Below are 25,214 nucleotides of genomic sequence, written 5' to 3'. Positions count from 1 at the left end.
TTTGTTTATTTCACTGAAAGCTCTGGGTTCTGATGTTCCACTCTGAAATATTAGAAATAAGAAAATAAAATTAAATTTTGTACGATAATCATATTAAATTTTCAATTATTTACGCCGAAGTTTACATTTTTACCATTACATAATTTGATGCTATAATTTCTCTTTAAACTTAATCGACTCAACGAAATAATTATCTGTTCAGTTACCAGTCGCTTACTGGATTAGCGAAATTAAATAACTAAATTCTGGAAATATCGTGATAGTCATTTTAAATGGTCTGCCTAACACAAAATCTAACTTCTGAAACGCCACATCACAAATCCTGGATGCGAATATCAAAGAAAGTAACACTGCCCACATAGTATAACAACATCTGAGTCAATAAGATAAAAGGTGAACTCAAAACTACCATAACGATGATTGCAATACTAAGTCATACTAATATTTACAAAATATTTTACAATATCTACACATTTGGCTACACGGAAGATGATCATAGCGTCAGAATACCATCGAATAATTCTAGGATAGCTAAGTGTACCTTAAGGTTTCTAATATTCAAGCAGATGACCTGGTTGAAAGTCCTCGAACATTCGGGAAAGGTCTCGTTATTGTTATTATTGGAATACACATTACCTTTCCAGCACGATGTTTAATAGTATCACAAGTCGTTTACTTAGTGTATCATTTGCCACCGAGGTAGACACCTCATTTGCAAATAAAGAGATTTTGATTTGATTAGTTGGATACAGCCGGTGACGGTCTACAGATTTATCGTACGCTCGCGAGGCGCGCTCTCTTTCTTTCTTTCTTTCTTTCTTTCTTTCTTTCTTTCTTTCTTTCTTTCATAAACGGGTTCATTCCTAACCGCCGACACCAGTAATAATTCTTATGGCTTAAATCAACTAATTAGAAGAGTAACTAAGTCCACAGGTGAAGTCAATGTGAATGCAAAGAGTACTAACTCAAAGATATACCACTCGGTTCATATATTCGAGCCATCCGGCCTATCGAAACTGTCACAATATATCTATTAAATTACTTAATTCTATTCCTTTCTTTACAATACTTCTACAGTTCAACCCTAACATTTTTATGTCATCCCAGCTTGACTTCCAGATATATGTACCCTTGTCACCGCTCCCTAGACAACCCCGTTTCCCCGAATGTACTTCCCTATTACCCTTCTAAACAAATTTCCTAACATACGTACCACTGCGGTTTAAGTGACGGCCATCTGAGCGCAGATCCCTATCTCCTAACCACCCATTAGGATCTAGAAATTTCACTTCCACTTTCCCACATTCCCACTCTATAGTCTCATTTAAATCCCCAATCACCCTCCAGCCAGTATCCCTCCTACACAGTATTCCACTGATAACCATTTCCGCTTTCTTAAACTTCACCCGTGCTGCACTTACCAGATCTCATACAGCCCCAGCTACGTTAGTACTTATACCAGCTTGCCTTACGTTGTTGGTACCAACGTGAAACACTAACACCTTTTCCTTCCCCTCCTCCTTCTCTTCTACATTTCTCAGCATCTGCCTCAACCTAATTGCTGGATAACACTACCCTGGTCCCCCCACCCACCAAAAAATTGCCACTGTTCATGAAAATAACATATTAACTTTAAAAAATAACACTTTACTATTTTCAGTTATTGTATTTACAGTACAATATATATGTGCCAATAACTTTTAACATTTGTGCAGAGGGTAGCACTTTTTGCACTTTGAGCATATAAAAGTAGATTTTTTCCTTTTGCCTCCAGATTTGGTGCTGGCTGCACTACATACATAGCAGTTTCTTTCCTTTTGGAGAGGCAATTTTTCAAAAAAAATCTCTGCAACACGCCTACTGATATCAACACAGTTCACATCCCTCCCACAACGTACTCAGCTGGCGCACAAGATCAATGCCTTCTAGATTTCGCTCGCTTCTTTCGGCATTGTATACTATACTAAAGTTTATTTAAGTGGTTGATATGAGTAGAAAATTTCTTCCCGATTAATTTAATGTATGTTACGCGTATATTTGAGAGCGTATTATATTTTCAAAAAATTATTTACGAAACGTCCGTATATATGGAAGTTGGGATTTCTTTCACATACTGCCGACGTCCGTATATACGAACGCTGGAAGCGAAAGGGTTAATGTCCTGTGTTCCACAAGGAATTAGTTTTGAACTTCCTGTTTGTTTATTTTTGTAGGTGAACCTGGATCATCATGTTTTGGATCCTATTGATCATAGTTATTATCCTGTACCTCCTGTTGGCATGGATCACGATGCGACCTCAGAACTTTCCCCCAGGTAAGTACCTTTTCTACTTCCTACATTTTTCATTGCGGTAGACTGTGTATAAACAGGTATCTAGAACTGATATAGAACTGCCTCTGCTCTTTCAGTATTCAGTTTCTTTGACATTTCATGCTTGAAATAACGTGCATAGCATATCTTCGTGTCGTATAGACATTACTAGCTCTTTTTACCCGATTTTGACGGGTTAGTTTCTATAATAATTTTAGTAGTAATATCACCTAGACAAACAGCTCACTGCACTTAAACACCAGGCTACAAAGGTGGGATTACAGGTGTCTCTAGAAAAGATAAAACACTCCACTAACATCAGTGGTACACCCAGCGAACTACAGTTGGAACAGGGCCATATTGAGAAAGTCAACAGATTTAAATACCTGGGGGAATGGCTGGAACCCAATATGTCAGAAGGGGTAGCTCTAACAACACGGATTAACAAACTATAGTTAGCATATCGACTGACCACGAACATTTATAACAAGAAATGTATCTCTAGTAACACAGACGCGTAGAGGCGCGCGGCTGTGAGCTTGCATCCGGTAGATAGTAGGTTTGAATCCCACTATCGGCAGCCCTGAAAATGGTTTTCCGTGGTTTCCCATTTTTCACACCAGGCAAATGCTGGGGCTGTACCTTAATTAACGCCACGGCCGCTTCCTTCCAACTCCTAGACCTTTCCTATCCCATCGTCGCCATAAGACCTATCTGTGTCGGCGTGACGTAAAGCCCTAGCAAAAAAAAAAAAAAAAAGTAACACAGACAGTTATCCGCCCAGAAGCCCTGTACGCCTCAGAATGCTTCATACTGAACAGGAAAGGATTGTTGGACAAACTGGAGGTCCATGAGAAGAAGATCTTGAGAAAGATACTAGGACCGATCAAGGTAGATGGCGAGTAGAGAAGGCGGCCAGGCCAAAGAGCTATACAGTTATACTGAAAAAATCACAGACGTAGCCAGGAAGAGGCGTCTTCCTATGGCCATATCACGATGATAAACTAAACAAGGAACTAGGATGACCCAATGGCTTCTCAACTACCGGAAGAACAGGAAGCTAGGAACACCATGGCTAACAGAAGTGAAGAAAGACATACAGGAACTGGGAGTAAAACGACATTATAAACCGAGCACTTCTCAGAAGGGGCTGCCTGGCCGAGGCGGTAAAGGCATGCTCGGTTCGCCCGGAAGGACGTAGGTTCAAATCCCCGTCAGGAAGTCGTAATATTTAAGAAACGAGATTTCCAATTCCGGAGGTGCATTTGGCCCTGAGGTTCACTCAGCCTACACAAAAAATGAGTACCAGATTAATTCCCGGGGGCAAAGGCGGCCGGGCGTAGAGCTACCCACTCTACCCCATCACGTGCCGAGGTTAACAATGGTGGAAGCCTTTACCTTCCACTCCTCCAAGGGGCTTCATGGCCTGTACGGAGGTGACTTTGCTTTGCTTTTTGCACTTCTCAGAAGAATGAATGAAAACATACAACCTGTTTTCCAGTCTTTGAATCATATAGGCCCCAAATACTATTATTACGATGGTGTCGCCACTCCCAAAGTGATTTATTAATGACTGATAAATGCTATGAAATTATAGTGGAGAGTGTTCATTCATTCATTCATTATTTATTTACCATAAACCTTTACAGTATCTATGGAAGGCCAGGGGAAAAGGACAAGCCCCCCTACACGTAGTGCCCCCTGACCTTTGCTGAAATGAAAGATGACAGGGAAAACTGGAGTACCCGGAGAAAAACCTGTCCCGCCACCGCTTTGTCCAGCACAAATCTCACATAGAGTGACCGGGATTTGAACCACGGTGTAATGTATTTAGTATTATTCCTCGCTATGTACGATCAGTTCAGCATTTTATTCATGCGTCTCTTACTGTCTGCGTCACGGTGAATTCAAATCTCAAGATTCCTTGAACCTTCTCTGATTTGGTAATGGTGAGCCATCTGGCGTTCGAGTTTGAACCAGTCGTAGGAGGTGACCAAGCGGTGCTGCTATCTAGCCGGGAAGTAGTTAACCCTGCTAGGCCAGTGATCGTGGCTTGTCAATAATGAAATCGATTGCAGTTTTTTTTAATTCTTGTTGGTGAATTGGAAGAAGACGCCTTGAAAAATTACGCTTCTGGTTCTGGTTTGAGGATAAATTATCCGTAAAGAGAAGGAAAATGATTGTGGGATTTGATCCTGGATAAACATTTCTCCATCAGGGCGTAAGGGCCTGAAGAACTGGTTTGTTATTTTAAAGAGATTTCATTTCTTCTTGCGTCTGACCTTGTAAGTAGCTTCAAGCATATCTATTATGGTTAACCTACCCCATCGAAGGCTGCTAATTATGGTGTTAAGAGACATGGACACTACTAAACACTACGATATGTGTGATTTTCTACAGCTGATCTTTCGGACTTTCGAGCTTAAAATTTTTAAGAGTTAAAAAAAAAAAAAACAAAAAAAAAAAAAAAAAACAAACTAGACTTCATCATATCTATGTAATACTTTAATGTAATACTCATACCTTTGATATTTGAATTCGAGTGTATGAAAGATATTAATGTTTGCTTTAAAGCTGTTTTTGAAGTTTCCATGTTAGTAAAAGTATATTTACGTTGCGGAGCTCCCAACTAACTACTATATACGAAGTGTTTGCTTAAGCTTATGGTGGTTAACTTCATTTCCCCCTTTAAAATCGTAATAATTATGTCGTAATAATTATGTTATTATTTAAATATATTTAAGCTCTTCGGAGCAAGTAAGAGGAAAAGAATTAGTTTTAGGATGAAAGCTTTTCTGATGAATTACTCGGTACTTGAGTTGGGATTTGATCATGGTGGTTGTCACTCTGTTACACCTACCGTGTAACAGAATGCAAACGAAAGGGGGCGTTGCTCCTTTGTGTCTGACACATGAGTGTCGGGTAGTTATTATGTCTTGACTGTCATCTGATTTTTGGGATGGATTGTTTGCCCGTGTTGCTTACCTTTCTTCAGTCTTGTGTGACTGATTTTATTGAAGTTACTGTTCCTTGTGGGGTATCTAATTATTGTGCTACTTGTGGATTTATTCCATGTCATTGCATTATATCTGACTCATTTTTGAAGTAATGTTTGTTGTGGGTTATAACTGTTTCTCATACCATTTGTGGTAACCGAGATAATCGATTGGAGAAGTTTTCAGCCTACATATTGAAATATTTGATTCAAGTTTTCTTATTTGAGTTGACCTCCCATTACTTAAGGGATCTGAATTTTAATTACAGATTGGAAGTTGGTACTTACCTTAAATGATTTGGGTTGACTTAGCATTTTAGGTTGAACTGAATTACATTGATTTATTGTTCTGGAAGATTTTCAGCCCTCATTCTTAAAACTTGATTGTGATATTATAATTCTGAATTGAGTTTCTTTCATTAATTGCTCGAAATTTAAATTATTTTAAGAAGGTCAGATGTTCCTTACGATTTTGACTTATTAAAGTTTTTCTTTAAATTGATCAAGGAATTATTATTTCAGCCAATTAGTTAAGCTTATTTTAAGTTGATTCGCTTGACCTCTTGTGTCCAGTGCTTCCTCAATCAGCGACGGCCTTTTGTTGGGATAATTTGTAAGTATTTTCTTTAATTTTGCTTTTTTTATCCCTGGTCGTGCTAACACTCTTGACTTTAACCTTATGTTGTGAGAACGGTATCCAGCCTTCAGAAGCGGACGCGCTGCCGTCTGAGCCACGGAGGCTTCCTGCTCAGTAGAATAATCAAACAAAATATCTTTCAGAACAGACCACCTTGTAAGAGATCAGGCGCCTTTTGGACAAAGGAAAGAAGGGAAAAACATAGCCAGAGAGTCCCTCTCCAAGCGGAAATGTAAAAAACATCGTGGTCGTCCTCAGATGGCCCACTCGAAAGAATAATAATAACATAATGGTGTGTAGTCTCCGCAGAGGCATGGTGCAGGTCTTCCGAGTAGGCGACCTGCGTGTCTATGAGGCTAGAGCCCTACCTGTGATAAATTCTAACAATGGAGATGGAACAAACATCCAGCCCCCGAGTCTGAAATATTAAGCAATAAAAGTTAAAATCCTCAACCCGGCCGGGAATCGAACCCGAGGTCCTTTGAACCAAAGACCAGGTTACTAAACATTTTGACATGAGCTGAAAATAGTAATAATAATCAGTAATACTTTCTTGGTGTCCGCCTCTGTGATGTAGTGGTTAGCGTGATTAGCTGCCACCCCCGGAGGCCCGGGTTCGATTCCCGGCTCTGCCACGAAATTTGAAAAGTATTTTTTGCTAGGGGCTTTACGTCGCACCGACACAGATAGGTCTTATGGTGACGATGGGATAGGAAAGGTCTAGGAGTTGGAAGGAAGCGGCCGTGGCTTTAATTAAGGTACAGCCCCAGCATTTGCCTGGTGTGAAAATGAGAAACCACGGAAAACCATTTTCAGGGCTGCCGATAGTGGGATTCGAACCTACTATCTCCCGGATGCAAGCTCACAGCCGCGCGCCTCTACACGCACGGCGAACTTGCCCGGTAATTTGAAAAGTGGTATGAGGGCTGGAACGGGGTCCACTCAGCCTCGGGAGGTCAACTGAGTAGAGGTGGGTTCGATTCCCACCTCAGCCATCCTGGAAGTGGTTTTCCGTGGTTTCCCACTTCTCCTCCAGGCGAATGCCGGGATGGTACCTAACATAAGGCCACGGCCGCTTCCTTCCCTCTTCCTTGCCTATCCCTTCCAATCTTCCCATCCCTCCACAAGGCCCCTGTTCAGCATAGCAGGTGAGGCCGCCTGGGCGAGGTACTGGTCATTCTCCCCAGTTGTATCCCCGACCAAGGGTCTGAAGCTCCAGGACACTGCCCTTGAGGCGGTAGAGGTGGGATCCCTCGCTGTGTCCGAGGGAAAAGCCGACCCTGGAGGGTAAACAGATGATGATGATGATGATGATGATGAATACTTTTTTGGTAAGTTTTAGTGGCTTAGGTTAGTGTGGACCATTACATTTTTATTTCCTTCCGGGTCGGCGATATTTGGGCAATAAGGACTAAAATTTCAACCTTTTCTATTATGCCTCGTTTTTCTCTTCGTTCTTCGAGTGAATGTTCCTTCCCGTGTTGCTTCCTATTTCGATAGTCATCTTCATTACCTTCCCGATCAATGATCACGTATTTTTGCAGCTTATAAAAACTATCAAGACAACCACCTCCATCATCGCCAGTCAGATCGTTGTCATAGCTCGTCTGCTATCCATGGCCGTTAAGGCATCACGTCTCTAAGGGTACGAACATGCCGAGTGGATTACTCCTCACTCAGCGCTCATCACTCCTTTCTCTTAACCACAGGAAGCTGAGGCATGCAGAACAAACCCATATGTTTCAATAGCAGCGTTCATGCTGGCATTTCACTCATCCCTCTTCTCTCCGCTCCTCCCTCAAGAATCAAATCGGTTTGATTTTGGAGCGATGTGCTTCTTGAGCGCTGTTCTGTGATTGGTTGGCTCAAGGCCACGGCCGCCTACTCATAATATTATCGTCCTGCGTTCACTGAAGGTAAAATATCCATGTTGAATATTATCTTTATACTCGGTAAATTTAATCTTTCGATGAAGTACAGATTGCTTTATTGAAGTGGAGAATAATATTATATTACTACTGCTTACGTTATTGTAATGACCAGCTCTTCTTCATTGCAAGTATGACTGACATGATAGCTGCTATACTTCCATGGTTTCATATTGCCTTCAATTCCTTTCAGCAAATATTGAAATGTCTGCCTTCTTCTTCTTCTTTTTCTACCGCCTTTTGCCACACCTTGTGGGGCCGCGGATGCGAACCGTATCGCACACGTTGACTGACGCTGTTTTACGGATGGATGCCTTTCCTGACGTCAACCTTATGTGGAGGGATGTAATTACTATTGCGTGTTTCGGTGGTAGTTTGTAGTATGGTGTGTTGTCTGAGTATGAAGAGGAGAGTGTTGGAACAAACGCAAATAACCAGTGCCCGAGCCAGAAGAATTAATGTCGCCAATAAAATCTCCGACCCGGCCGGAAATCGAACCCGGAATTCACTGAACCGAAGGTATCAACGTTGGCCATTCAGCCAAGGAATCGTATACTGAAATGTCTGCATTGACATTCTTCAATAGTCGTGACATTTCTGTGGGTCTTTCTTCACTTCTTGGTATAAATGATGGAATTCACCCAATCTCTGCCTTCTCTTATTAATTGGATGTTGGCTGTATCTTCTGTCAGAACTTGAAATCAAGTATAGTTTGCTTGCTATCATTGCTATGTTCATCATCACTTCTGCTACCCAACTATTATGTATGCTATTTTGCTTTACGTCGCACCGACACAGATAGGTCTTATGGCGGCGATGGGATAGGAGAGGCCTAGGAATGGGAAGGAAGCGTCCGTGGCCTTAATTAAGGTACAGCCCCAGCATTTGCCTGGTGTGAAAATGGGAAACCGCGGAAAACCATCTTCAGGGCTGCCGACAGTGGGATTCGAACCCACTATCTCCCGGATGCAAGCTCACAGCTGCGCGCTCCTAACCGCACGGTCAACTCGTCCAGTACTATTATGTATACAGAGGAGTATGAACATTTTCACGAAACAAAATTACATTTAAAGAACACAACCCTATCTTCTCGTGAATGCTGCACAATCATAACTGGATGGAAAACTTTTCCTCATTAATGAAGAAAGAGCGAGGGTCTCCTACCCGGTATGTGCGCCTTTGAATGATGAGTGATGAGTGAAGAGCACTGCTATGAGCACTGAGTGAGGAGTAATCCACTCGGCATGTTCGTACCCTAAGGTAGTTAGCCGGTTCGAGTCCTGTTGGCAGAAATTGGCACCATCAGAATGTTTGCCGGCAGAGTAGGAGAGGTGGTGGTATACAATTTCTAATCAGAATTCGGGAGACGGTGGGTTCGAATCCCATCGTTGGCAGCCCTGAAAATGGTTTCCTGTGGTCTCCCGTTTTCACACCAGACAAATTCTTGGCCTGTACCGTAATTAATTCCACGGACGCTACCTTCCCAATTCTAGCCCTTTCCTCAGCTGGCAAATGAAGCACGTTTTATAGATTACATTTTCTCTAGAAGTACTTGTCCGATATTCAAAATAATCACGGTCCCGAATTCGTAATGTTTGTAGGTTGAAAGGCATTGTGCAGAAAAGAGTGTACCGTAATTCCATTTAAACAAGTTAGTAACTTACCATTATCTCAGATGAAATTGGCGCTATAAAAAAGTACTATAAGTCATATTATTAGGCCCTTGGTAGGAGAGGACATATAATTCTCTGGTAAGACTCCAACTAGAGTGTGGTTCCAGTGTATGAGACCCTCACCAGGATTACTTGATTCAAGAAATGGAAAAAATCCATAGAAAGGCAGCTCGATTTGTTCTGGATGATTTCTGACAAAAGAGTAGCACAGCAAAAATGCTGCAGAGTTTGGGCTGGGAAGACTTGGGAGAAAGGACACGAGCTGCCGACTAAGTAGTATGTTCCAAGCTGTCAGTGAAGAGATGGCGTGGAATGACATTAGTAGATGAATACGTTTGAGTGGTGTCTTTAAAAGCAAGAACGATCACAATATGAAGATAAATTTGGAATTCAAGAGGACAAATTGGGACACATATTCATTTATAGGAAGGGGAGTTAGGGATTGGAATAATGAACTTACCAAGGGAGATGTTCAATAAATTTCCAATATATTCGCAACCGTTTAAAGAAAGGCTAGGAAAACAACAGATAAGGGCTGACCTAAATGCAGATCAGTAGCGATTGATTACTGAAAGTGAAAACAGGATCTCGATATCCATGTCAACTTCCACCATCTCCCTACCCGTCTCTCTCCCGAGACCATTTCAATCTCCTGCCAACCCCCAGGCTGCCACCTCTGAGGCTCAGCCAGCCCACCAAGGACAAACACTCAACGAAACAACACGACAACTCCAATCGTCTCTGAGCTGTGTCGTCCGTGGCATTGACCCTGCCATCCCGGAACAGGATATACTGAATGAACTTCAACTGGCAGGTGTCCCGGCCCGTCGAGCATTCCGTATCTTCAACGATCAAGGCCCAACGTTCATGGTCCGTCTTCAACTCTCGCCTAACGCCGACGTAAACCAGCTGATCACCACTGGCGTCCGTCTCCGCAGAAGAACTTACCGAGTGGAACATTCCCGCTCCCCACCCCGTCATGTTCGTTCTTCTTCTACCACCCCTTCTCATAGCCCTCCACCAGTCCCGCCACCCACCCCACCACCGCAACCCAATAACGTCCCCTCTCCATAACCCACTATTTTCCTACCGCCCCTCCCGATGTTGGACCTTCTTCGTTTACTCGCTACTTCAGTCACCAACATGACCACAACCGTCTACTACCTCCTATCACAACACTACCCCACTCCTTCCTCCAACTTCCTACCGAACCCGCCCATTACTCCAGCTCAATTTATGTAATGTACTTCTGTAACTCTATGTAACATCTTCTTTTTCGGAATACGCGCCCGAGATACGTTGCAACAAATAAATTTCTCGTCTTATTTCCCTCTGGTGTTCGCGGGGGTTTGCTTGTGCGGGGTGCTTTGCGGGTCTCCCCTGGGTCCCGACTTCTTGTCCCGGTCTCCTTGCGCCGGTCCACTAACAATCTCCTTTCTATGGTATGTACAACACATGCCTCCTCCGCTTGCTTTCTTCTAGGATACTTTCTTTTTTATATGGCCTAAGAGCTCCTTGTTGAGCTGATGGCCCGCCCCTCATCAAGTGAGGAGAGGGAATGAAATAACCTCGTGATGATGATGATGATTTTAATCTCGATATCTTGAGCGTTTCTTGAGTTATTTGAGGTGGTCAACTTAGCTGAATAGCCCTGTATATCTAGATCTCTAAATCTATATAATATTATGACCTTTCAGCCTTCTTATTTTTCCCGGTAGCTCAATCCCAGAGATTTACGCTGGATGATAGTTTCGAAATACTAACTTATAATAAGTCCGGCCCCACGGTGTACGGAGCAACGCGTCCGCCTGTCACCCGGCGGTCCCGGGTTCGATTCCGGGCCGGGTCAGGGGTTTTTAATTGTAATTCATTAATATCCTGGCCGGCCTGGGGACTGGGTGTTTGTGTGGTCCTTAACGTTCCTTTCCTCACATTCAACGCTTTACACTTCCGCAATATCCAAAAACACGCAGGTTCATAACATATGGTGCAAGTAGGGGCAAAAGATCTTTGTATGTCGACGCCCCAAACAAATAGAAAGAAAAAAAACCTTAAAATTACGAATAGGCTGGAAGGAGGTAAGAATTAATGTTAGGAATGAAAGCAACCATATAGACAAAACTGAAATTTATTCTAAATCTTTTGGCAGGTAAAATCAAAATCTTAATCATCAAATCATCAAAAGAAAATCAAACGAATTAAAAAGGAATAACACAAGTCGGAAACTATTTAACATCCCAAATGGATTAAGTCTGTAAATGTCTGACTTGAATGACTTGAAATGTCTTTGGTTCATAAGTCGAATCATTATTATTAATTAATGACGAGCTCTGCATAAGCATACATGATTTTCGTGATGAATCCACGAGTGAATATTACTGTTTAAATTACGTGAAAGGAATAACTAGCCCAACTGCATCCTTCACGATGTCGAGCTCACTTACCACTTACTCGGATGAAGAACTTCTCCACTACTTCCGCAAAAACTGCTTCCCGATCACCAACGTATCACGGGTACAGGAAAATTGTCTTCCCATTCGTCGGATACTCGTTCAAGTTCCAACAGAAGATGCCGAACAACAACTGCTCCAAGACGGTGTGTACCTCGTCCTCTCCACGCATCGTGTGGAACGTTGCCCTTCATATTTTGACGACGCTTCTGAGCCCCTCGCCACACCCAAGCTATCCCAAGGACTCCCGCCTCCTCTAACATCGCTCCCTTCGTACGACCACCACTTCTACCATCACAACTACCACCACCTCTTCTGTCCATGCTTCCTCTACTATTAATTAAACTACTACCGTTATGTCCCATTCCTCCACACTTATGACGTTTCTTCTCCCCATCCCACCGTCCCTTACTCAACAACATGCAACAAACCAGCAGCCTGCTGAGGAAACTGCCACCGTTCAAGATACAGCGTGCCCACCACCTCCGCCATCACCGCTGACAGACCAGCATACCATCTACAGCTGTATTGTTTGCGGCGTACATTCGAATCTCCCAACTGAGGTCATCGCCTACGAACTTTGCCTGGCAGGGATCCCCGTGCGGAGAGCATTCAGGATCCAAAACGCCGATGGACCCACATATCTCGTGCACCTCCAACTTCCGACGTCTGCAGACAATCAACGCCTCATCGCTCATGGAATCCATCTCTACGGTCGCCACCATCGAGTAGAACCCGCCCGCTCACCTCCCCAACCTTTGACCCGACCTACATCACCTCGTCGGCGTCCCTGGCCTGCTCCTCCTCCTCCACCACTTACTCCCAATATGCGGTTTCATCCACACCCACCCAATTAATTTTCCCCCACCTCCGCCCGCATCAGACATTCTTCGCCTACTGCTCACATCGCTTTTAAACTTCTCGTCCTTCTATCACAACTTTGCACTTCACCTTTTCAATTTCCACCCTCTCTCTCGTACTCTCCACTGAATTTTCAATCCTTGCACACATCCCCTTAAATAATAATATCCACGCACACACCTCCTCATTTTTTACTTCGAATTACCACCTCCTTCTTCCATCACCTCTACCCGACCCGCCCGCATCTCTTGCCCAGAGAGACGGCGTGACCCTTTAGGTGGCCATGAAGGGGTGGGGAATGAAAACTTTTTTTAAAAGACTTATCGGTACTTTATTAAATGGAAATTTCGTGCCTACTGTTTAAACGACGGATTGTTTTAAGACAATTATACTCAAAGTGATTCATTTAAAAGACATCGATCAGCTTTGAATGTTATTATTCTCAACAGTGAAATACCGACGGCATATGACAGCGGCTCGTAGGGGGGATGTCCTTATCCCCCTCCCGATTCATTGACACTAAATATCTGACACGCACATTTCACTGGCGCCGTTAAAATCTCTACATATGCTACCGTCCGTACGAAACATAAATTAGTTCAAATCAAATATAACCTATAGTCTTTTCTGGGCCACCTTCCTTCAATATCCACTGGTACTTGCACAACCAGGATCAACAACAATTCTTTCTTTCATCTCTGTATAACTCAATGGCTCGCTTAATACGTGTCAAATAATCTCAGTTTAATCTACTACTTCTTGTCACCCATAATTAGCCTATACGTTCCGATTTCACTGTTTGAATCTTCTTCTTTCGTGAGGCTTCTTCTTCTTCCTCTTAATCAGTTTATCCTCCAGGGTTGGTTTTTCCCTCGGACTCAGCGAGGGATCCCACCTCTACCACCTCAAGGGCAGTGTCCTGGAGCTTCAGACTCTGGGTCGGGATACAACTGCGGAGGATGACCAGTACCTCGCCCACGCGGCCTCACCTGCTATGCTGAACAGAGGCCTTGGTGGGGGATGGGAAGATTGGAAGAGATAGACAAGGAAGAGGGAAGGAAGCGGCCGTGGCCTTAAGTTAGGTACCATCCCGGCATTTGCCTGGAGGAGAAGTGGGAAACCACGGAAACCACTTCCAGGATGGCTGAGATGGGAATCGAACCACCTCTACTCAGTTGACCTCCCGAGGCTGAGTGGACCCCGTTCCAGCCCTCGTACCACTTTTCCAATTTCATGGCCGTGCCCGGGAATCGAACCCGAACCACTACACCACAGAGGCGGACTCGTGAAGCTTATGGGCTCTTTTACTGTTACCCAGTCACTACACTTTTTAATAAACGGAATCACGCGAAAAATAGGGGCGTTAAAGACATATACAGATGAATTTTTCACATATTGAAGAAGAGATATAAAGCTCATGAACACTGTTAGGATTGTCAAGTTATTCATAGATCACACGCGAAAGGAATCTTGCACACAGTTCAAAATGGAATCCGGAGCGTACTGTCTGATGGTAGACAAATGAAGTTTACAAAATGAAGGTTACAAAATCTTCATCGTCTGGTAATTTGAACTGGCTTGGCATTTGTCACCCTGGTCCAGTACATAAGTATTAAACACTTCACTGCACTATTAACCACAATTTATGATGTTGGAGAAAACACTGTACCACATTTTCTGCATGTGACAAAACTGCGTAAGTCTGGGTAAAGGATGTATAGGGGATACCTCATGAGAACGTTGGATTAGAGCAACTATGCGGAAAGTAGTATGACCCAAGAACCTCTAAGAGTAGTGAGAATCAACACATACTGTAGTCATAAAGGTAAAGAAACATAGGAAAAAGCACATGGACACAAAGTGCTAGTCTTCACGCCAAAGTGATCCATCTTGGCGTCTTATTACTTACACGAACATGAACGGATCAACAATTGGGAATAGCGATAAGACATGGATCAACAACATGAAAGGAGGTCTTTTTAGGGAGGGGAAAACACTAATAGGAGGGTGGACATTTAGGGAGTGATTAAAGAGTATGAGAAAAATACCGGAAGGGTGTGTTTTTAATATCGACGTGATAACCTAAAACCGTAACGCGCGTTGTTTGATCGGGTTGACAAAAGAACAACTCGCCAAAATACGTATGGTAGAAATCAAAGAGAATGAGGAGTATGAATGACAAAAGACGGCAGCAATGAAACGAGAAGCGCAGTAGCTACAGTGGCAACGTAGAACCAAAGGGAAGAACCGACATAAAAACAGAATTGGCGTAGAATCTGACTGAGAAGTGGTCAAAACAAGACTATGAGTGAGTAATGGTTATAAAATCAATTGAGCGTCATCAAGAAATTGATTAATAACGTTTCTGGTGGCCGGGGTGAGGTCAGATAACAAACAGGTAATACTAGTAGGGAAGGGAATTTTCATCCGTGTAAGACTAGTGAGTAACTTACGGCGAGAGAGGAAATATGCAGGGCATTGGAAAAAGAAATGATTAACATCACCGTCTGAATCACCGCACACACAATTAGGCAGATTAACTAAATGAAAACGGAATTTATATTGTGGGGCAAGAGCATGATTAAACCTTAAGCGAATTATGTTAGTAATATGTCGTCGTGTATATGTGCCCTTGGAAAACCAAGGTTTTCTTGGAATGTATGACTGAAGCTGGTAATAATAAGTACCTTTAAAACGTGCGGATTGGTTCCACTCGTCTTGCCAGGACCGGTAGGCAGTTTCTTTAAGACAAGGGTAGAAATCAATAGGTGGTATGGCTACTGTAAGAGGAGGGGTGTTGAGACGGCTGGCTTCTTTAGCAGCAAGATCAGCTTGATCATTACCGGTAATATTAGAATGTCCAGGTATCCATACAAGAGTTATATATACTCCATCTTGTTCAAGTTGGTAGAGTAGAGATTTGACATGATATAAATACCAGTTTAAAGAGGGGGTAAATGACGATAATGCCTGTAAAACGCTTTGGACATCTGTATAAATGGTAACTTTTGAGAAGGAATGTTGTTGTGTATAAATTAAAGCTTATTGGATGGCAAACAACTCAGCAGAGAAAATAGAAAAAGCAGTCGGGAGATGGAATCGTTCAATCGTGCAGCAATTGCTAATAAAGAAAGCAGCTCCAACTGCTTGGGAATGTTTTGATCCGTCAGTGTAGATATTAACACCACGAGCAGAAGGGGTTATGCGTAGTTTTCTCGACAGGGGAAAGAGAAGATCAGAATTAGACGTCGATCCAGAGAATGAGAATTTATGAAAAATTATAATTTTGGGGGTATAGTGTAGGCTAGTAAAGGGAATTGAATGCATTAGGAGTGAAGAAGTCTTGAGAGGCGAAGTTCCGAATCCGTTTAGAGTAATATAAGCAGTGTATATAGCAGGCAATCGTCCTGAACGGGGAGGGCATTGTTGATAATATTCCTGTAAGATCTGCAACTTCGGTATTAAGGCGGAAGGCGAGAAGGCAAGACGTTTAAGCAAGTATTTCTGTGCAAGCATGTGCCGTCTAATTACAAGTGGGAATTCGCCTGTTTCTACCAGTAACGCGTTGGTAGGAGTAGTCTTAAGGGCTCCGATGCAGAGACGAAAGGCGTGAAATTGTAAAGTATTAAACGGCGGAAGAGATGTGACTGATGCAATCTCTATTACTGTATATAAGCGCAATAGTCCAGATAGGAGCGGATAGTCATTTTATATAATGAGAGAGCAGTGTTCGGATCTGCGCCCCATTGACGACGTACGACAGTTTTAAGAATTTTGAGATATCCGTCAGCTTTTTGACATATCGATTTAATATGCCGTTGCCAAGTGAGTTTTTGATCATAGATTATGCCAAGATATTTATGATGAGTAGTAAAGGAAATACTACAGAAATCGAAGGTAAGTGGAGAACGGTCATAAGAACGTTTATGAGTAAAAAGCATTACAGCACATTTATCAATAGAAAGTTGAAGTCCATTATCATGAAACCATGTATGTACTTTACTCATTACGTCTCTCATCAGTATTCTTGCATCATCAATGCTATCATGAGATGTATATAAACGTATTTATGTCATCCGCATAAATAAGCAGTCAGGCATATTGCGAAATGAGATGTTCTAAATTACTACCTAATATAGAGTACGAATAAAATTCCACTTAATATGTCGCGCTGAGGCAAACCATTACAAGAAGAGCGGCTAGAATTGATTATATGAAGATTTAACTGTTAATGAACGATATGTGTATAATGTTTGTAAAATGACGACAAAGGCGGGAGGTAGGCCTTTCGCAACGAGTTTTTCCCAGAGAAGATGTAGAGGGACAGAGTCGTAGGCACTCTTTATATCCAGAAATACTGTAAGTGTACTCTGTTTACGATGGTTGGCAAGGAGGTGATCTATAGTCAAAATATTGATAGGATCTTGTGTACTTTTTCCATTTAGGAAGGCATATTGGTACTTGGGAATGAAATTGTAATATTCTATAGTCCACAACAACCGTTGTAGGGAGATTTTTAAGAACGTTTTGCGAATACATGATCCTAGGACAATTCCACGATAACTGTTCGGGTCTGTAGAAGGCTTTTTAGGTTTGAGAATAGGGATTAGGAAAAACTCATTCCACTGCGGAGTAATATGAGTAGTAAGTAATATATAGTTGTAAAGATGGAGAAGTACTGACAGTGCGCTCGAAGGTAATAAACGGAGCATGTGATATGTAATGTAGTCCGGACCTGGGGAAGATCTGGATGGTGAATGAAGGACAGCTTTTACTTCACTTAATTGGATGGGTTTTAAAATGCTGGAGTATTGAATATGTGGATTATAGGTGGGGAGTTCAAATATTGGTAAAGAGTAATCAGGGGTCAAGGAATGAAGAAAAGAAATGATAATAGCACATGGTATGACCCGTTGCGCTTTATGTTGGGAGGCACGCAACAGCATTCGGATGGCGTTCCATAAATGAAGAGCAGACATGTGCGAACTGAGGGAAGATATAAACAACCTCCACGCGACACAGCGTTTCTGATTGAAAATGAGTTTGGATTTAGCCATATGATGCTTCAGCCATAGATAACTGTGACGGGTTAAGGATCGTCGATACATGCGGAATAAAAGATTACGTGTTAGTATAAGTTGGTGGCACTCATTATCCCACCAATGAATATATTGGAAAGGGCGGGGGGCGGAAGTAAAAAAAGGGTTTGTGGGGATGATAACTATCAAGATATTGGTTAAGAAGTGTAAGAAGGGACTGGTACGTGAAGGCGGGTTCCGAGTCGCGTCGAAGGTGATATTGAAGGTATGAGGTATATGTCTGGTCATCAAAAAACCGCATGGTTCGTATGTTACTTGCGACTAGGGGGGGGGATGAGGGGAGTGTACGGGTCTGCTAACCCCATATGTAATCCAGATAGGATAGTGGTCACTGGTGAATGTATCCGAGATCGTTGTCCACGTAAGCATGGGAGTCAAAGTTGAACGACAAAAGGTTAGATCAACAGCACTAGGGGGATCTCGAAGAATAGCCATATGGCCAGCTCTATCATGCCCAGGCATGGGTGTAGGTCTAGGCGAGTGCATTAAAACTTGGGTAAACTTACGCTTCCTCGAATTTTCACTGGGGAGGGGGGGTATGATTCCCTTGAGAGAGGAGGAAGTGCTGTGGGTGTTGGGCAGGATTATATACAAGGGAGGGAGTAACTTTTGATTTAGCTTCAGGAAACGAAATGTTCTCGGTACTCATAATTTCTTTGACCATTTGTTGGTGTTTGAGTTCCGGGCATATGAAGTGGCCTGTTGGATATTCCCCACTGCAGTGGGCGCATTTCCTGATCTGTTCCGTGCACTTGTCTGTAGCGTGCTGCATTGAACAGTTGCCGCATCTAAAGGATTGAGCTCGACACTGCCGTGCGGTATGTCCATATCGCTGGCATTTTTTTACAGATAATGGGGTTAAAAATGAACGGTTCTACATCTAAATAGACACTATAGAGTGACTCCTGGCGTGGAAGATTTTGAGCTCGAAAAACCACCTTAATAGAACCGGTGGGTATGTATTCAGTGATATCATTGATAACAGCCTTACGATAAAGCCTATGAACAGATTTGATCTTGGCAGTTGATTTCAGGTGCTGGAGAATGGCCTCTTTCGTCAGGCTCTTATCCACTCCACGGATAATGCCAACACGAAATATGTGTGAACTTGGTATGTAGGCTCTGGCATGTATGGTTTCAAGTAGATTATGGCACAAAAATTCGTTTGCCTGAACAGCAGAAATGAATTCTACCTGCAATCGATTTCTCCCTTTGCGCGTGATAGAATGTACAGACATGTTCTTTTCATGAAAGAGTCGGCCCAAAGCCATGGGATGGAGATGATCGACATTTTTATCATTTAAGGATTCAACTAAGGCGATATATGGCCCATATGTTCCCTAATACAAAATTCCTGAGGAGCGGGAAGTGGGGCCGTTTGACCACGTTGAGCAGTTTGATTATCAAGTACTTGCTTTTTAGGAAGTTGGTCAGTAGACTGGTCATCCGAAGATTCATCATCCATGGGTACTGTAACCTCTTTACCTATAAGCAACTGTAAATTGTCCAACAGGACCTCCCCTCCACTGGAGACCGCCATCACACGTAGCACACACTGAGAAATGTATACTATAGATGAGATGAACTACCACCGCAAAGCACACACGAAGTAAACTCCCTACACACAACACACGACACACCCTTTTCGTTTCGCTGCGCGGTAGGAACTGCACTGTTTGAATCAACGAGCCAGAGAAGAGTAGGCCTATATAAAGTCAAAGAGATAAGTGGCAAGCAGCACAGAAAACCAATATATACCGGTAAGTATCAGCGCTCTGGGCGGAGGCAACCTGAGTAAAGGCAGCCATTATGAAGGACGTCATATATCATATGGCAATGGCATATGAGTTTGTTGTGTTTGTTCGAGATGTACGGTAGCAAGACCAAGACCGACTCCAATCCTCAGACCTTAATGCTACTCTCGATCGTTCAAAGATGGCGAATCGAGTAGCTGGAATTGTTGGAAATCTGGGTTTGTTTTGGTTTGTTGTTATCGTAGGTAGTCTGTGTAATTTTATGAAAGTTGACTATAAATGTTAGTTTCTTTGTAGAATATAAGTGTGCGAGTGTATTCATATGAGTCAGTGGACACAGACGATCTGTAATTATACTCAGTAATGTGAGAATATGCTTGATTTGATCGTGTTTTTACCCATTAAAGAATATAAGTGCACTAGATGGACCAGGTTTTAGTCTAACTATGGCAATGCCTCTCATACAACTATTCTTAAGTTTCCTATAGAATAGAACATTAAGATAGAAATGGATTAGGAATATACATCGTGATTGTTTTGAAGTCCATGACAAAAGTTTATCGTGCATACATCATTTTGAGAATAAGTCTGAGGTTAGGGAAGTCATTTCTCTACTTCCAAACCATTCGTGTTCTCGAAAAATATTAATTTAGATAGAATATAATTGATATTGTGTTATTCCGTCAGTGTCTATGTGCTTCAAAGTGTCGAGTGATTTAGATGCAAGTTTATTTTACAATAATCTGTGCTTTGCCTGCGGAAATGTTTGGCTGGATCTTGGAGTATATTAGAACTTATAACTGTGACAGTTGGAGCAATCTGTATACTGTTACACAGAAGCAATAGTGACTTAGAGGGATTAGCTGGGTTTGTAACGTAGGATTTTACACTGCCAACACCTTCCGATTCATGCTGGCGTTATCTGTTATTAAACAGACTGTGCCGAACTGAAGCTCGTGCATGTGCTTAAATCAATGTTTAGTCAATAGTGTTTTTGCACTCATGTTCTTTAATGGATAAAAAATCATATATTTAGTGCCTGAACGTTTCATTACTAAGGTTACTATCATTGCGTGAAGTGCTGTTATGCCATATGTCGACATTATGTTAACATTACCAGGGACGTTCATTGGGTTAACATAATCATTTCGGGTGTACTCGGGCTGAGTGACTCAGACGGTTAAGGCGCTGGCCTTCTGACCTCAAGTTGGCAGATTCGATCTTGACTCAGTCGGGTGGTATTTGAAGGTGCCTTGTGTCGGTAGAATTACTGGCATGTAAAAGAACTACTGCAGGGCTAAGTTTCGGCACTTCGACGTCTCCGAAAACCGTAACAAATGTAGTTAGTGGGACGTAAAGCTAATAACATTATTATTTCGGGTGTACTTCCTATTCGTTGGGTGCTGAATTTAAGAAATTGTCCACCACTTCAAAACTAAGGCAACAAATTGTGTTTCACAGTTCTCATGAGAGCGAATAAACCGAGGAATTTCGTATCTTAATTTATTTTGAAACATTCAACATGATGTTAGAAGTATAATTTTAAACGTTTTATCACGTATTTCCATCTATCCAGCGAAGTGAAATCTAAAAAAAGCGTTATTCGACGAAGTGAAATTTCTAAATAATCAGCTTGTTGGTCTCTTTTCTAGTAGAATATACTGTATGTGATTCTTGTTGGCGAAGCGTTTTCATAAGTTCAAAAGTGATTTTCCCTATGATGTTACATTTGTCATGTTAATTTACCGCCGTTTAGGCCTATATAATATGAATGGATGAAAACCATAACGGTATAAGTAGGATTTTGGTCATTCAGAGAAAAAGGCATTTAAACATCTTAACACTCATATAAAGCATGCTATTTGTAGTTATACCACCTATCACTAGAGCGCAGAATATTACTGCTATCACTTGTATCTCTTTGCTGGTGAAAGGATACATCTTTCGTAGATACATCCTGCACTTAACTCATTTTTAAAAAAATGTCACTTATACCGTTATGGTTTTCATCCATTCATATGTAAGCGATATTTTCGTGTTAACCAACACCAGCAATCCGGCTACTTCAGCCGCCATGTTTTTTTATTATTGCGGTCTGAGGATTGGAGTCGGTCTTGGTAGTTGGTCTTGACGGTAGCAAGCGTTGTATGAAATTCATTAACAAATACATAGACCATCCCTTCAGTGTATTCGTCATTCGGTTGTACGAATAGAAGTAATAACACAGCAGACGTGTTGTTTTCCAGGTAAGAAACCTGTAGCGGTAATCCAAATCAGAAATTAATGTGGTAAACTTCAGAAGAAAATGTTATGTAAGTACGTGTGATTATTATATTTCAGATTCATTTGAAAAATCAGGAGGTAGCAAAAAGATGGGTAGTCAACATGAAAAAGGATAAATGGTATCCCACGAGATGCAGCTTTCCGTGTTCTTTACTTTTCGAGGATAAATATATGTATGTTGTAAGTCAGAAGTGACGTTTAGGCCTATTAGTTAATGAAGTGCCTACAATTTTCAATTTTTCCTGCTCATCTGCAGAAGAAGCAGAGCAGTGTACCTTCGCCGAAGAAGCGAAGTGTCCAAGAAACTACAGAACATTCGAAATCAAATGGCAATGTTGCGGAAGACCTTGATCTCAGTAAGTAAATATGTTAGGCTGTCTTAACATTTACGGAAAGAGATTTGTGAGTCAACCGCAGGCCAAAAATATCGTTCGTCGCGGCTAACGGATTTCTGTAGTGCCACAGCAAGTAGTAGTAGTGGATACTTTGCATATGCTGTAAGGAAGGGTAGCAGAACTATATTATTTGCGGTGTAACTTCAGGATCCGCTGGCACGCGCAAGCACGGGCTCCGCGGCTGCTGTTCGTGCGTCTATATGACGTCATGTATCAAGGGCGCCCATAGGACAGTTTGTAGGACGGGGGGATGTAGTATTTTTAATATATTGGAAGATGAATGGGAACTTGTATTCCACGGTAAAATACCACCCACGGTATCCCCTACCACTTCTACGTAATACCGACTTTTAAATCATTTTCTTGAAAGAAAAACACCTGACTATATCAGATTCTTTCCTTTCCCTGAGAGCTAGGAGGGGACATTCCCCTGACCCCCGGGCATGGGCGCCCTTGTCATGTATGACGTATTAGAAAGTTGAGGTTTGCAATCATGGTGGATAATTCGAAGGAACGTGTAGTGGCAGCTAAATGTATAAATTAATGGTCTGGTATATTTGGCCATTTGAGACGACGTAACACGATTTACAGACACTAAATTGGGTTAAAACTTCACTAGCTGGTTCGTAAAAGACATATTAACGATCCGATATGATGCGCCTGATGTGACGTGGCCAAAACTTGACGAGTATGAAGTACGTCTGGCAAGTACGAAAATCATTGGTCTGGTTTGGTTAGGTCCAGCTAGTGGCAAAACCATTGGTCTGGGGACAAGCAAAGTGTGTCTGGGGCCGCGAAGCGGCCAACAGGCCTCTAGCATCCCTTACGAAATCAAGTGTAATTCTCCGTAAACCACTGATAGTTACAGGTTAGGTTGTGATCTGTCGAAAACCACTGATAGTGACAGGTTAGGTTGTGATCCACCGAAAACCAATGACAGTGACAAGTTAGGTTGTGATCCACCGAAAACCACTGACAGTGACAGGTTAGGTTGAGATCCACTGAAAATCACTGATAGTGACAGGTTAGGTTGTGATCCACCGAAAACCACTGATAGTGACAGGTTAGGTTGTGATCCACCGAAAGCCACTGATAATGACAGGTTAGGCTGTGATCAACCGAAAACCACTGATAGTGACAGGTTAGGTTAGGTTCGGTTAGGTGCGACAGCATTGCTGATTGGGCGACTGTTGTTGGAATTACACTTTTGGTGATCACGTCACGAATGTCAAAGCAACACTATACATACGGACTAATGATAATGTATGTAATAATGTTAATAATGTTTAATAATGTTCCAATCCAATTTAGCCACTTGAGTCTTCAAGAAATAAATTAATTTTTATTCGTCCTAGACTTTGTCTTAAACAATAACTATTTTATGTTTAACAACAAAGTCTACCGACAAAGAGGTCTACCGATGGGTACCCCAGCATCAGGCATCTTAGTCGAAATTTACATCTACCACATGGAAAAAACTAAAATTATCGATAAACTTTAAGGATTGTACCATTGGTCTAGATATGCTGATGACACCTTTGTAATATTAGATGAAAGAATAACTAACAGTCAGACCTTTTTAAACCAACTTAACTCTCTGGATCCATATGTTAAGTTCACACTTGATTCTGAAGTAGGTAATATTTTAAATTATTTAGACTTGAAAGTTACTAGAAATTGTACCGGGCGGTACACCTCCACACCGTTTATTTAAAAGTTGCGCCAGTTAATACTCCTCTTCTGGAGGAAGTCTGAACTTTATCTACGGTCTTAATTTCCAAATTTCTCAGAAGATGTCACTACCTGGAAAATTTTGAGTTTGTGAACTGTGTCATTTTCGACGTACTTTTGTTTTGCTTGTATTAAGAAGTGTGAACTTTCTCTTCTAGAGGACACTACTGAAGATCAACAATAGTGCGACCTAGTGCGGAGTCAAAGAACTATTTTGTTGGAGAAATTTTTATTTCAAGAGTTAAATTTTCTTCTGTCATTGTTTAAGTTGGCTGTATACCCCTCTTTTTCCCCTTAGTTTGGATATAGCCAATCCCGAATTTCTTTAATTAATTTTCCACCAATAATGTGTTTCTTTTTCCTCTATGTAGGGGTTTCTTTTCCCGAACCAATAAAGATTTTGTGGGAGGGTGTTTTCTTTCCCCTAACGCCTAGAATCTTCCGCGAGAGGATATAAACTGCTGATTTTGGGGTCTCCGGGCCACTTCTGTTCCATCTTTCAGTGTATTAAGTACATAGCAGGAGGCGGGAAGCGCCTCTTTCTTCTTCAGCCGTTCAACACCAGGTAATGGCCTATTAATTACTTCTTTTCTTGCTAGGTCGGCAGTTTAACACTCGCGGCGGGTTCGAAGCATTTCCATCATGTAACCTTTTCCTAAAATGTAATTACTCTTTTCATCTTTTTTGTAAAGCTACATATTGGGATAGAGAGTGCTAACCCTCTCGAGCTCCCACTCACATTTGTTTTGAGGTGTACTTATTTTCTCAAACTATTCTTCGTTTATGTAATGTAAAGTGTTCTTCTCTAAGTCACCTCTGTAGTATGGGATTAGCCCCTGCGTTAGTGGCCCAGAGCCAGAATAGGTTTTAAAAACAAAGTGTATTAGGAGTGCAAGTTCGCCTCCTCTCAAGTTGTATTTTGAGGTCATGTATTAATCTTTTCTCACCTAATAGACCTCAGTAGGTTGGGTATTTTGCCCCTGTGTATATGTCCTTTGAGGACAACTTGAAAGTTGAGTTTGGTGTGGCCTGGGAGAGGCTTAACTTTAAGAGCGAGTAGCTCTTTTCTAAGACTGAGAGTTGTATGCCTCGAGGAG

General features: G+C 42.0%; 1 protein-coding gene across 1 annotated transcript in view; it reads left to right on the top strand.

Annotated features, from left to right (window-relative positions):
* The window catches only part of LOC136884963 (methyl farnesoate epoxidase), a 157,962-nt gene that overhangs the window by 33,234 nt on the left and 99,514 nt on the right, over window positions 1-25,214 (top strand). Inside the window, exon 2 of the mRNA XM_067157312.2 lies at window positions 2,214-2,314. Within this exon, the coding sequence (XP_067013413.2) occupies window positions 2,230-2,314 (85 nt within the window). The 5' untranslated portion in view covers window positions 2,214-2,229. The remainder of the gene's footprint in view (window positions 1-2,213; window positions 2,315-25,214) is intronic.

This window comes from Anabrus simplex, chromosome 1 (assembly GCF_040414725.1).
Source record: "Anabrus simplex isolate iqAnaSimp1 chromosome 1, ASM4041472v1, whole genome shotgun sequence".
Taxonomy (NCBI): Eukaryota; Metazoa; Arthropoda; class Insecta; order Orthoptera; family Tettigoniidae; genus Anabrus; species Anabrus simplex.
The sequence above is the reverse complement of the archived record's forward strand: the minus strand, read 5'-3'. Positions and strand labels throughout refer to the sequence as shown.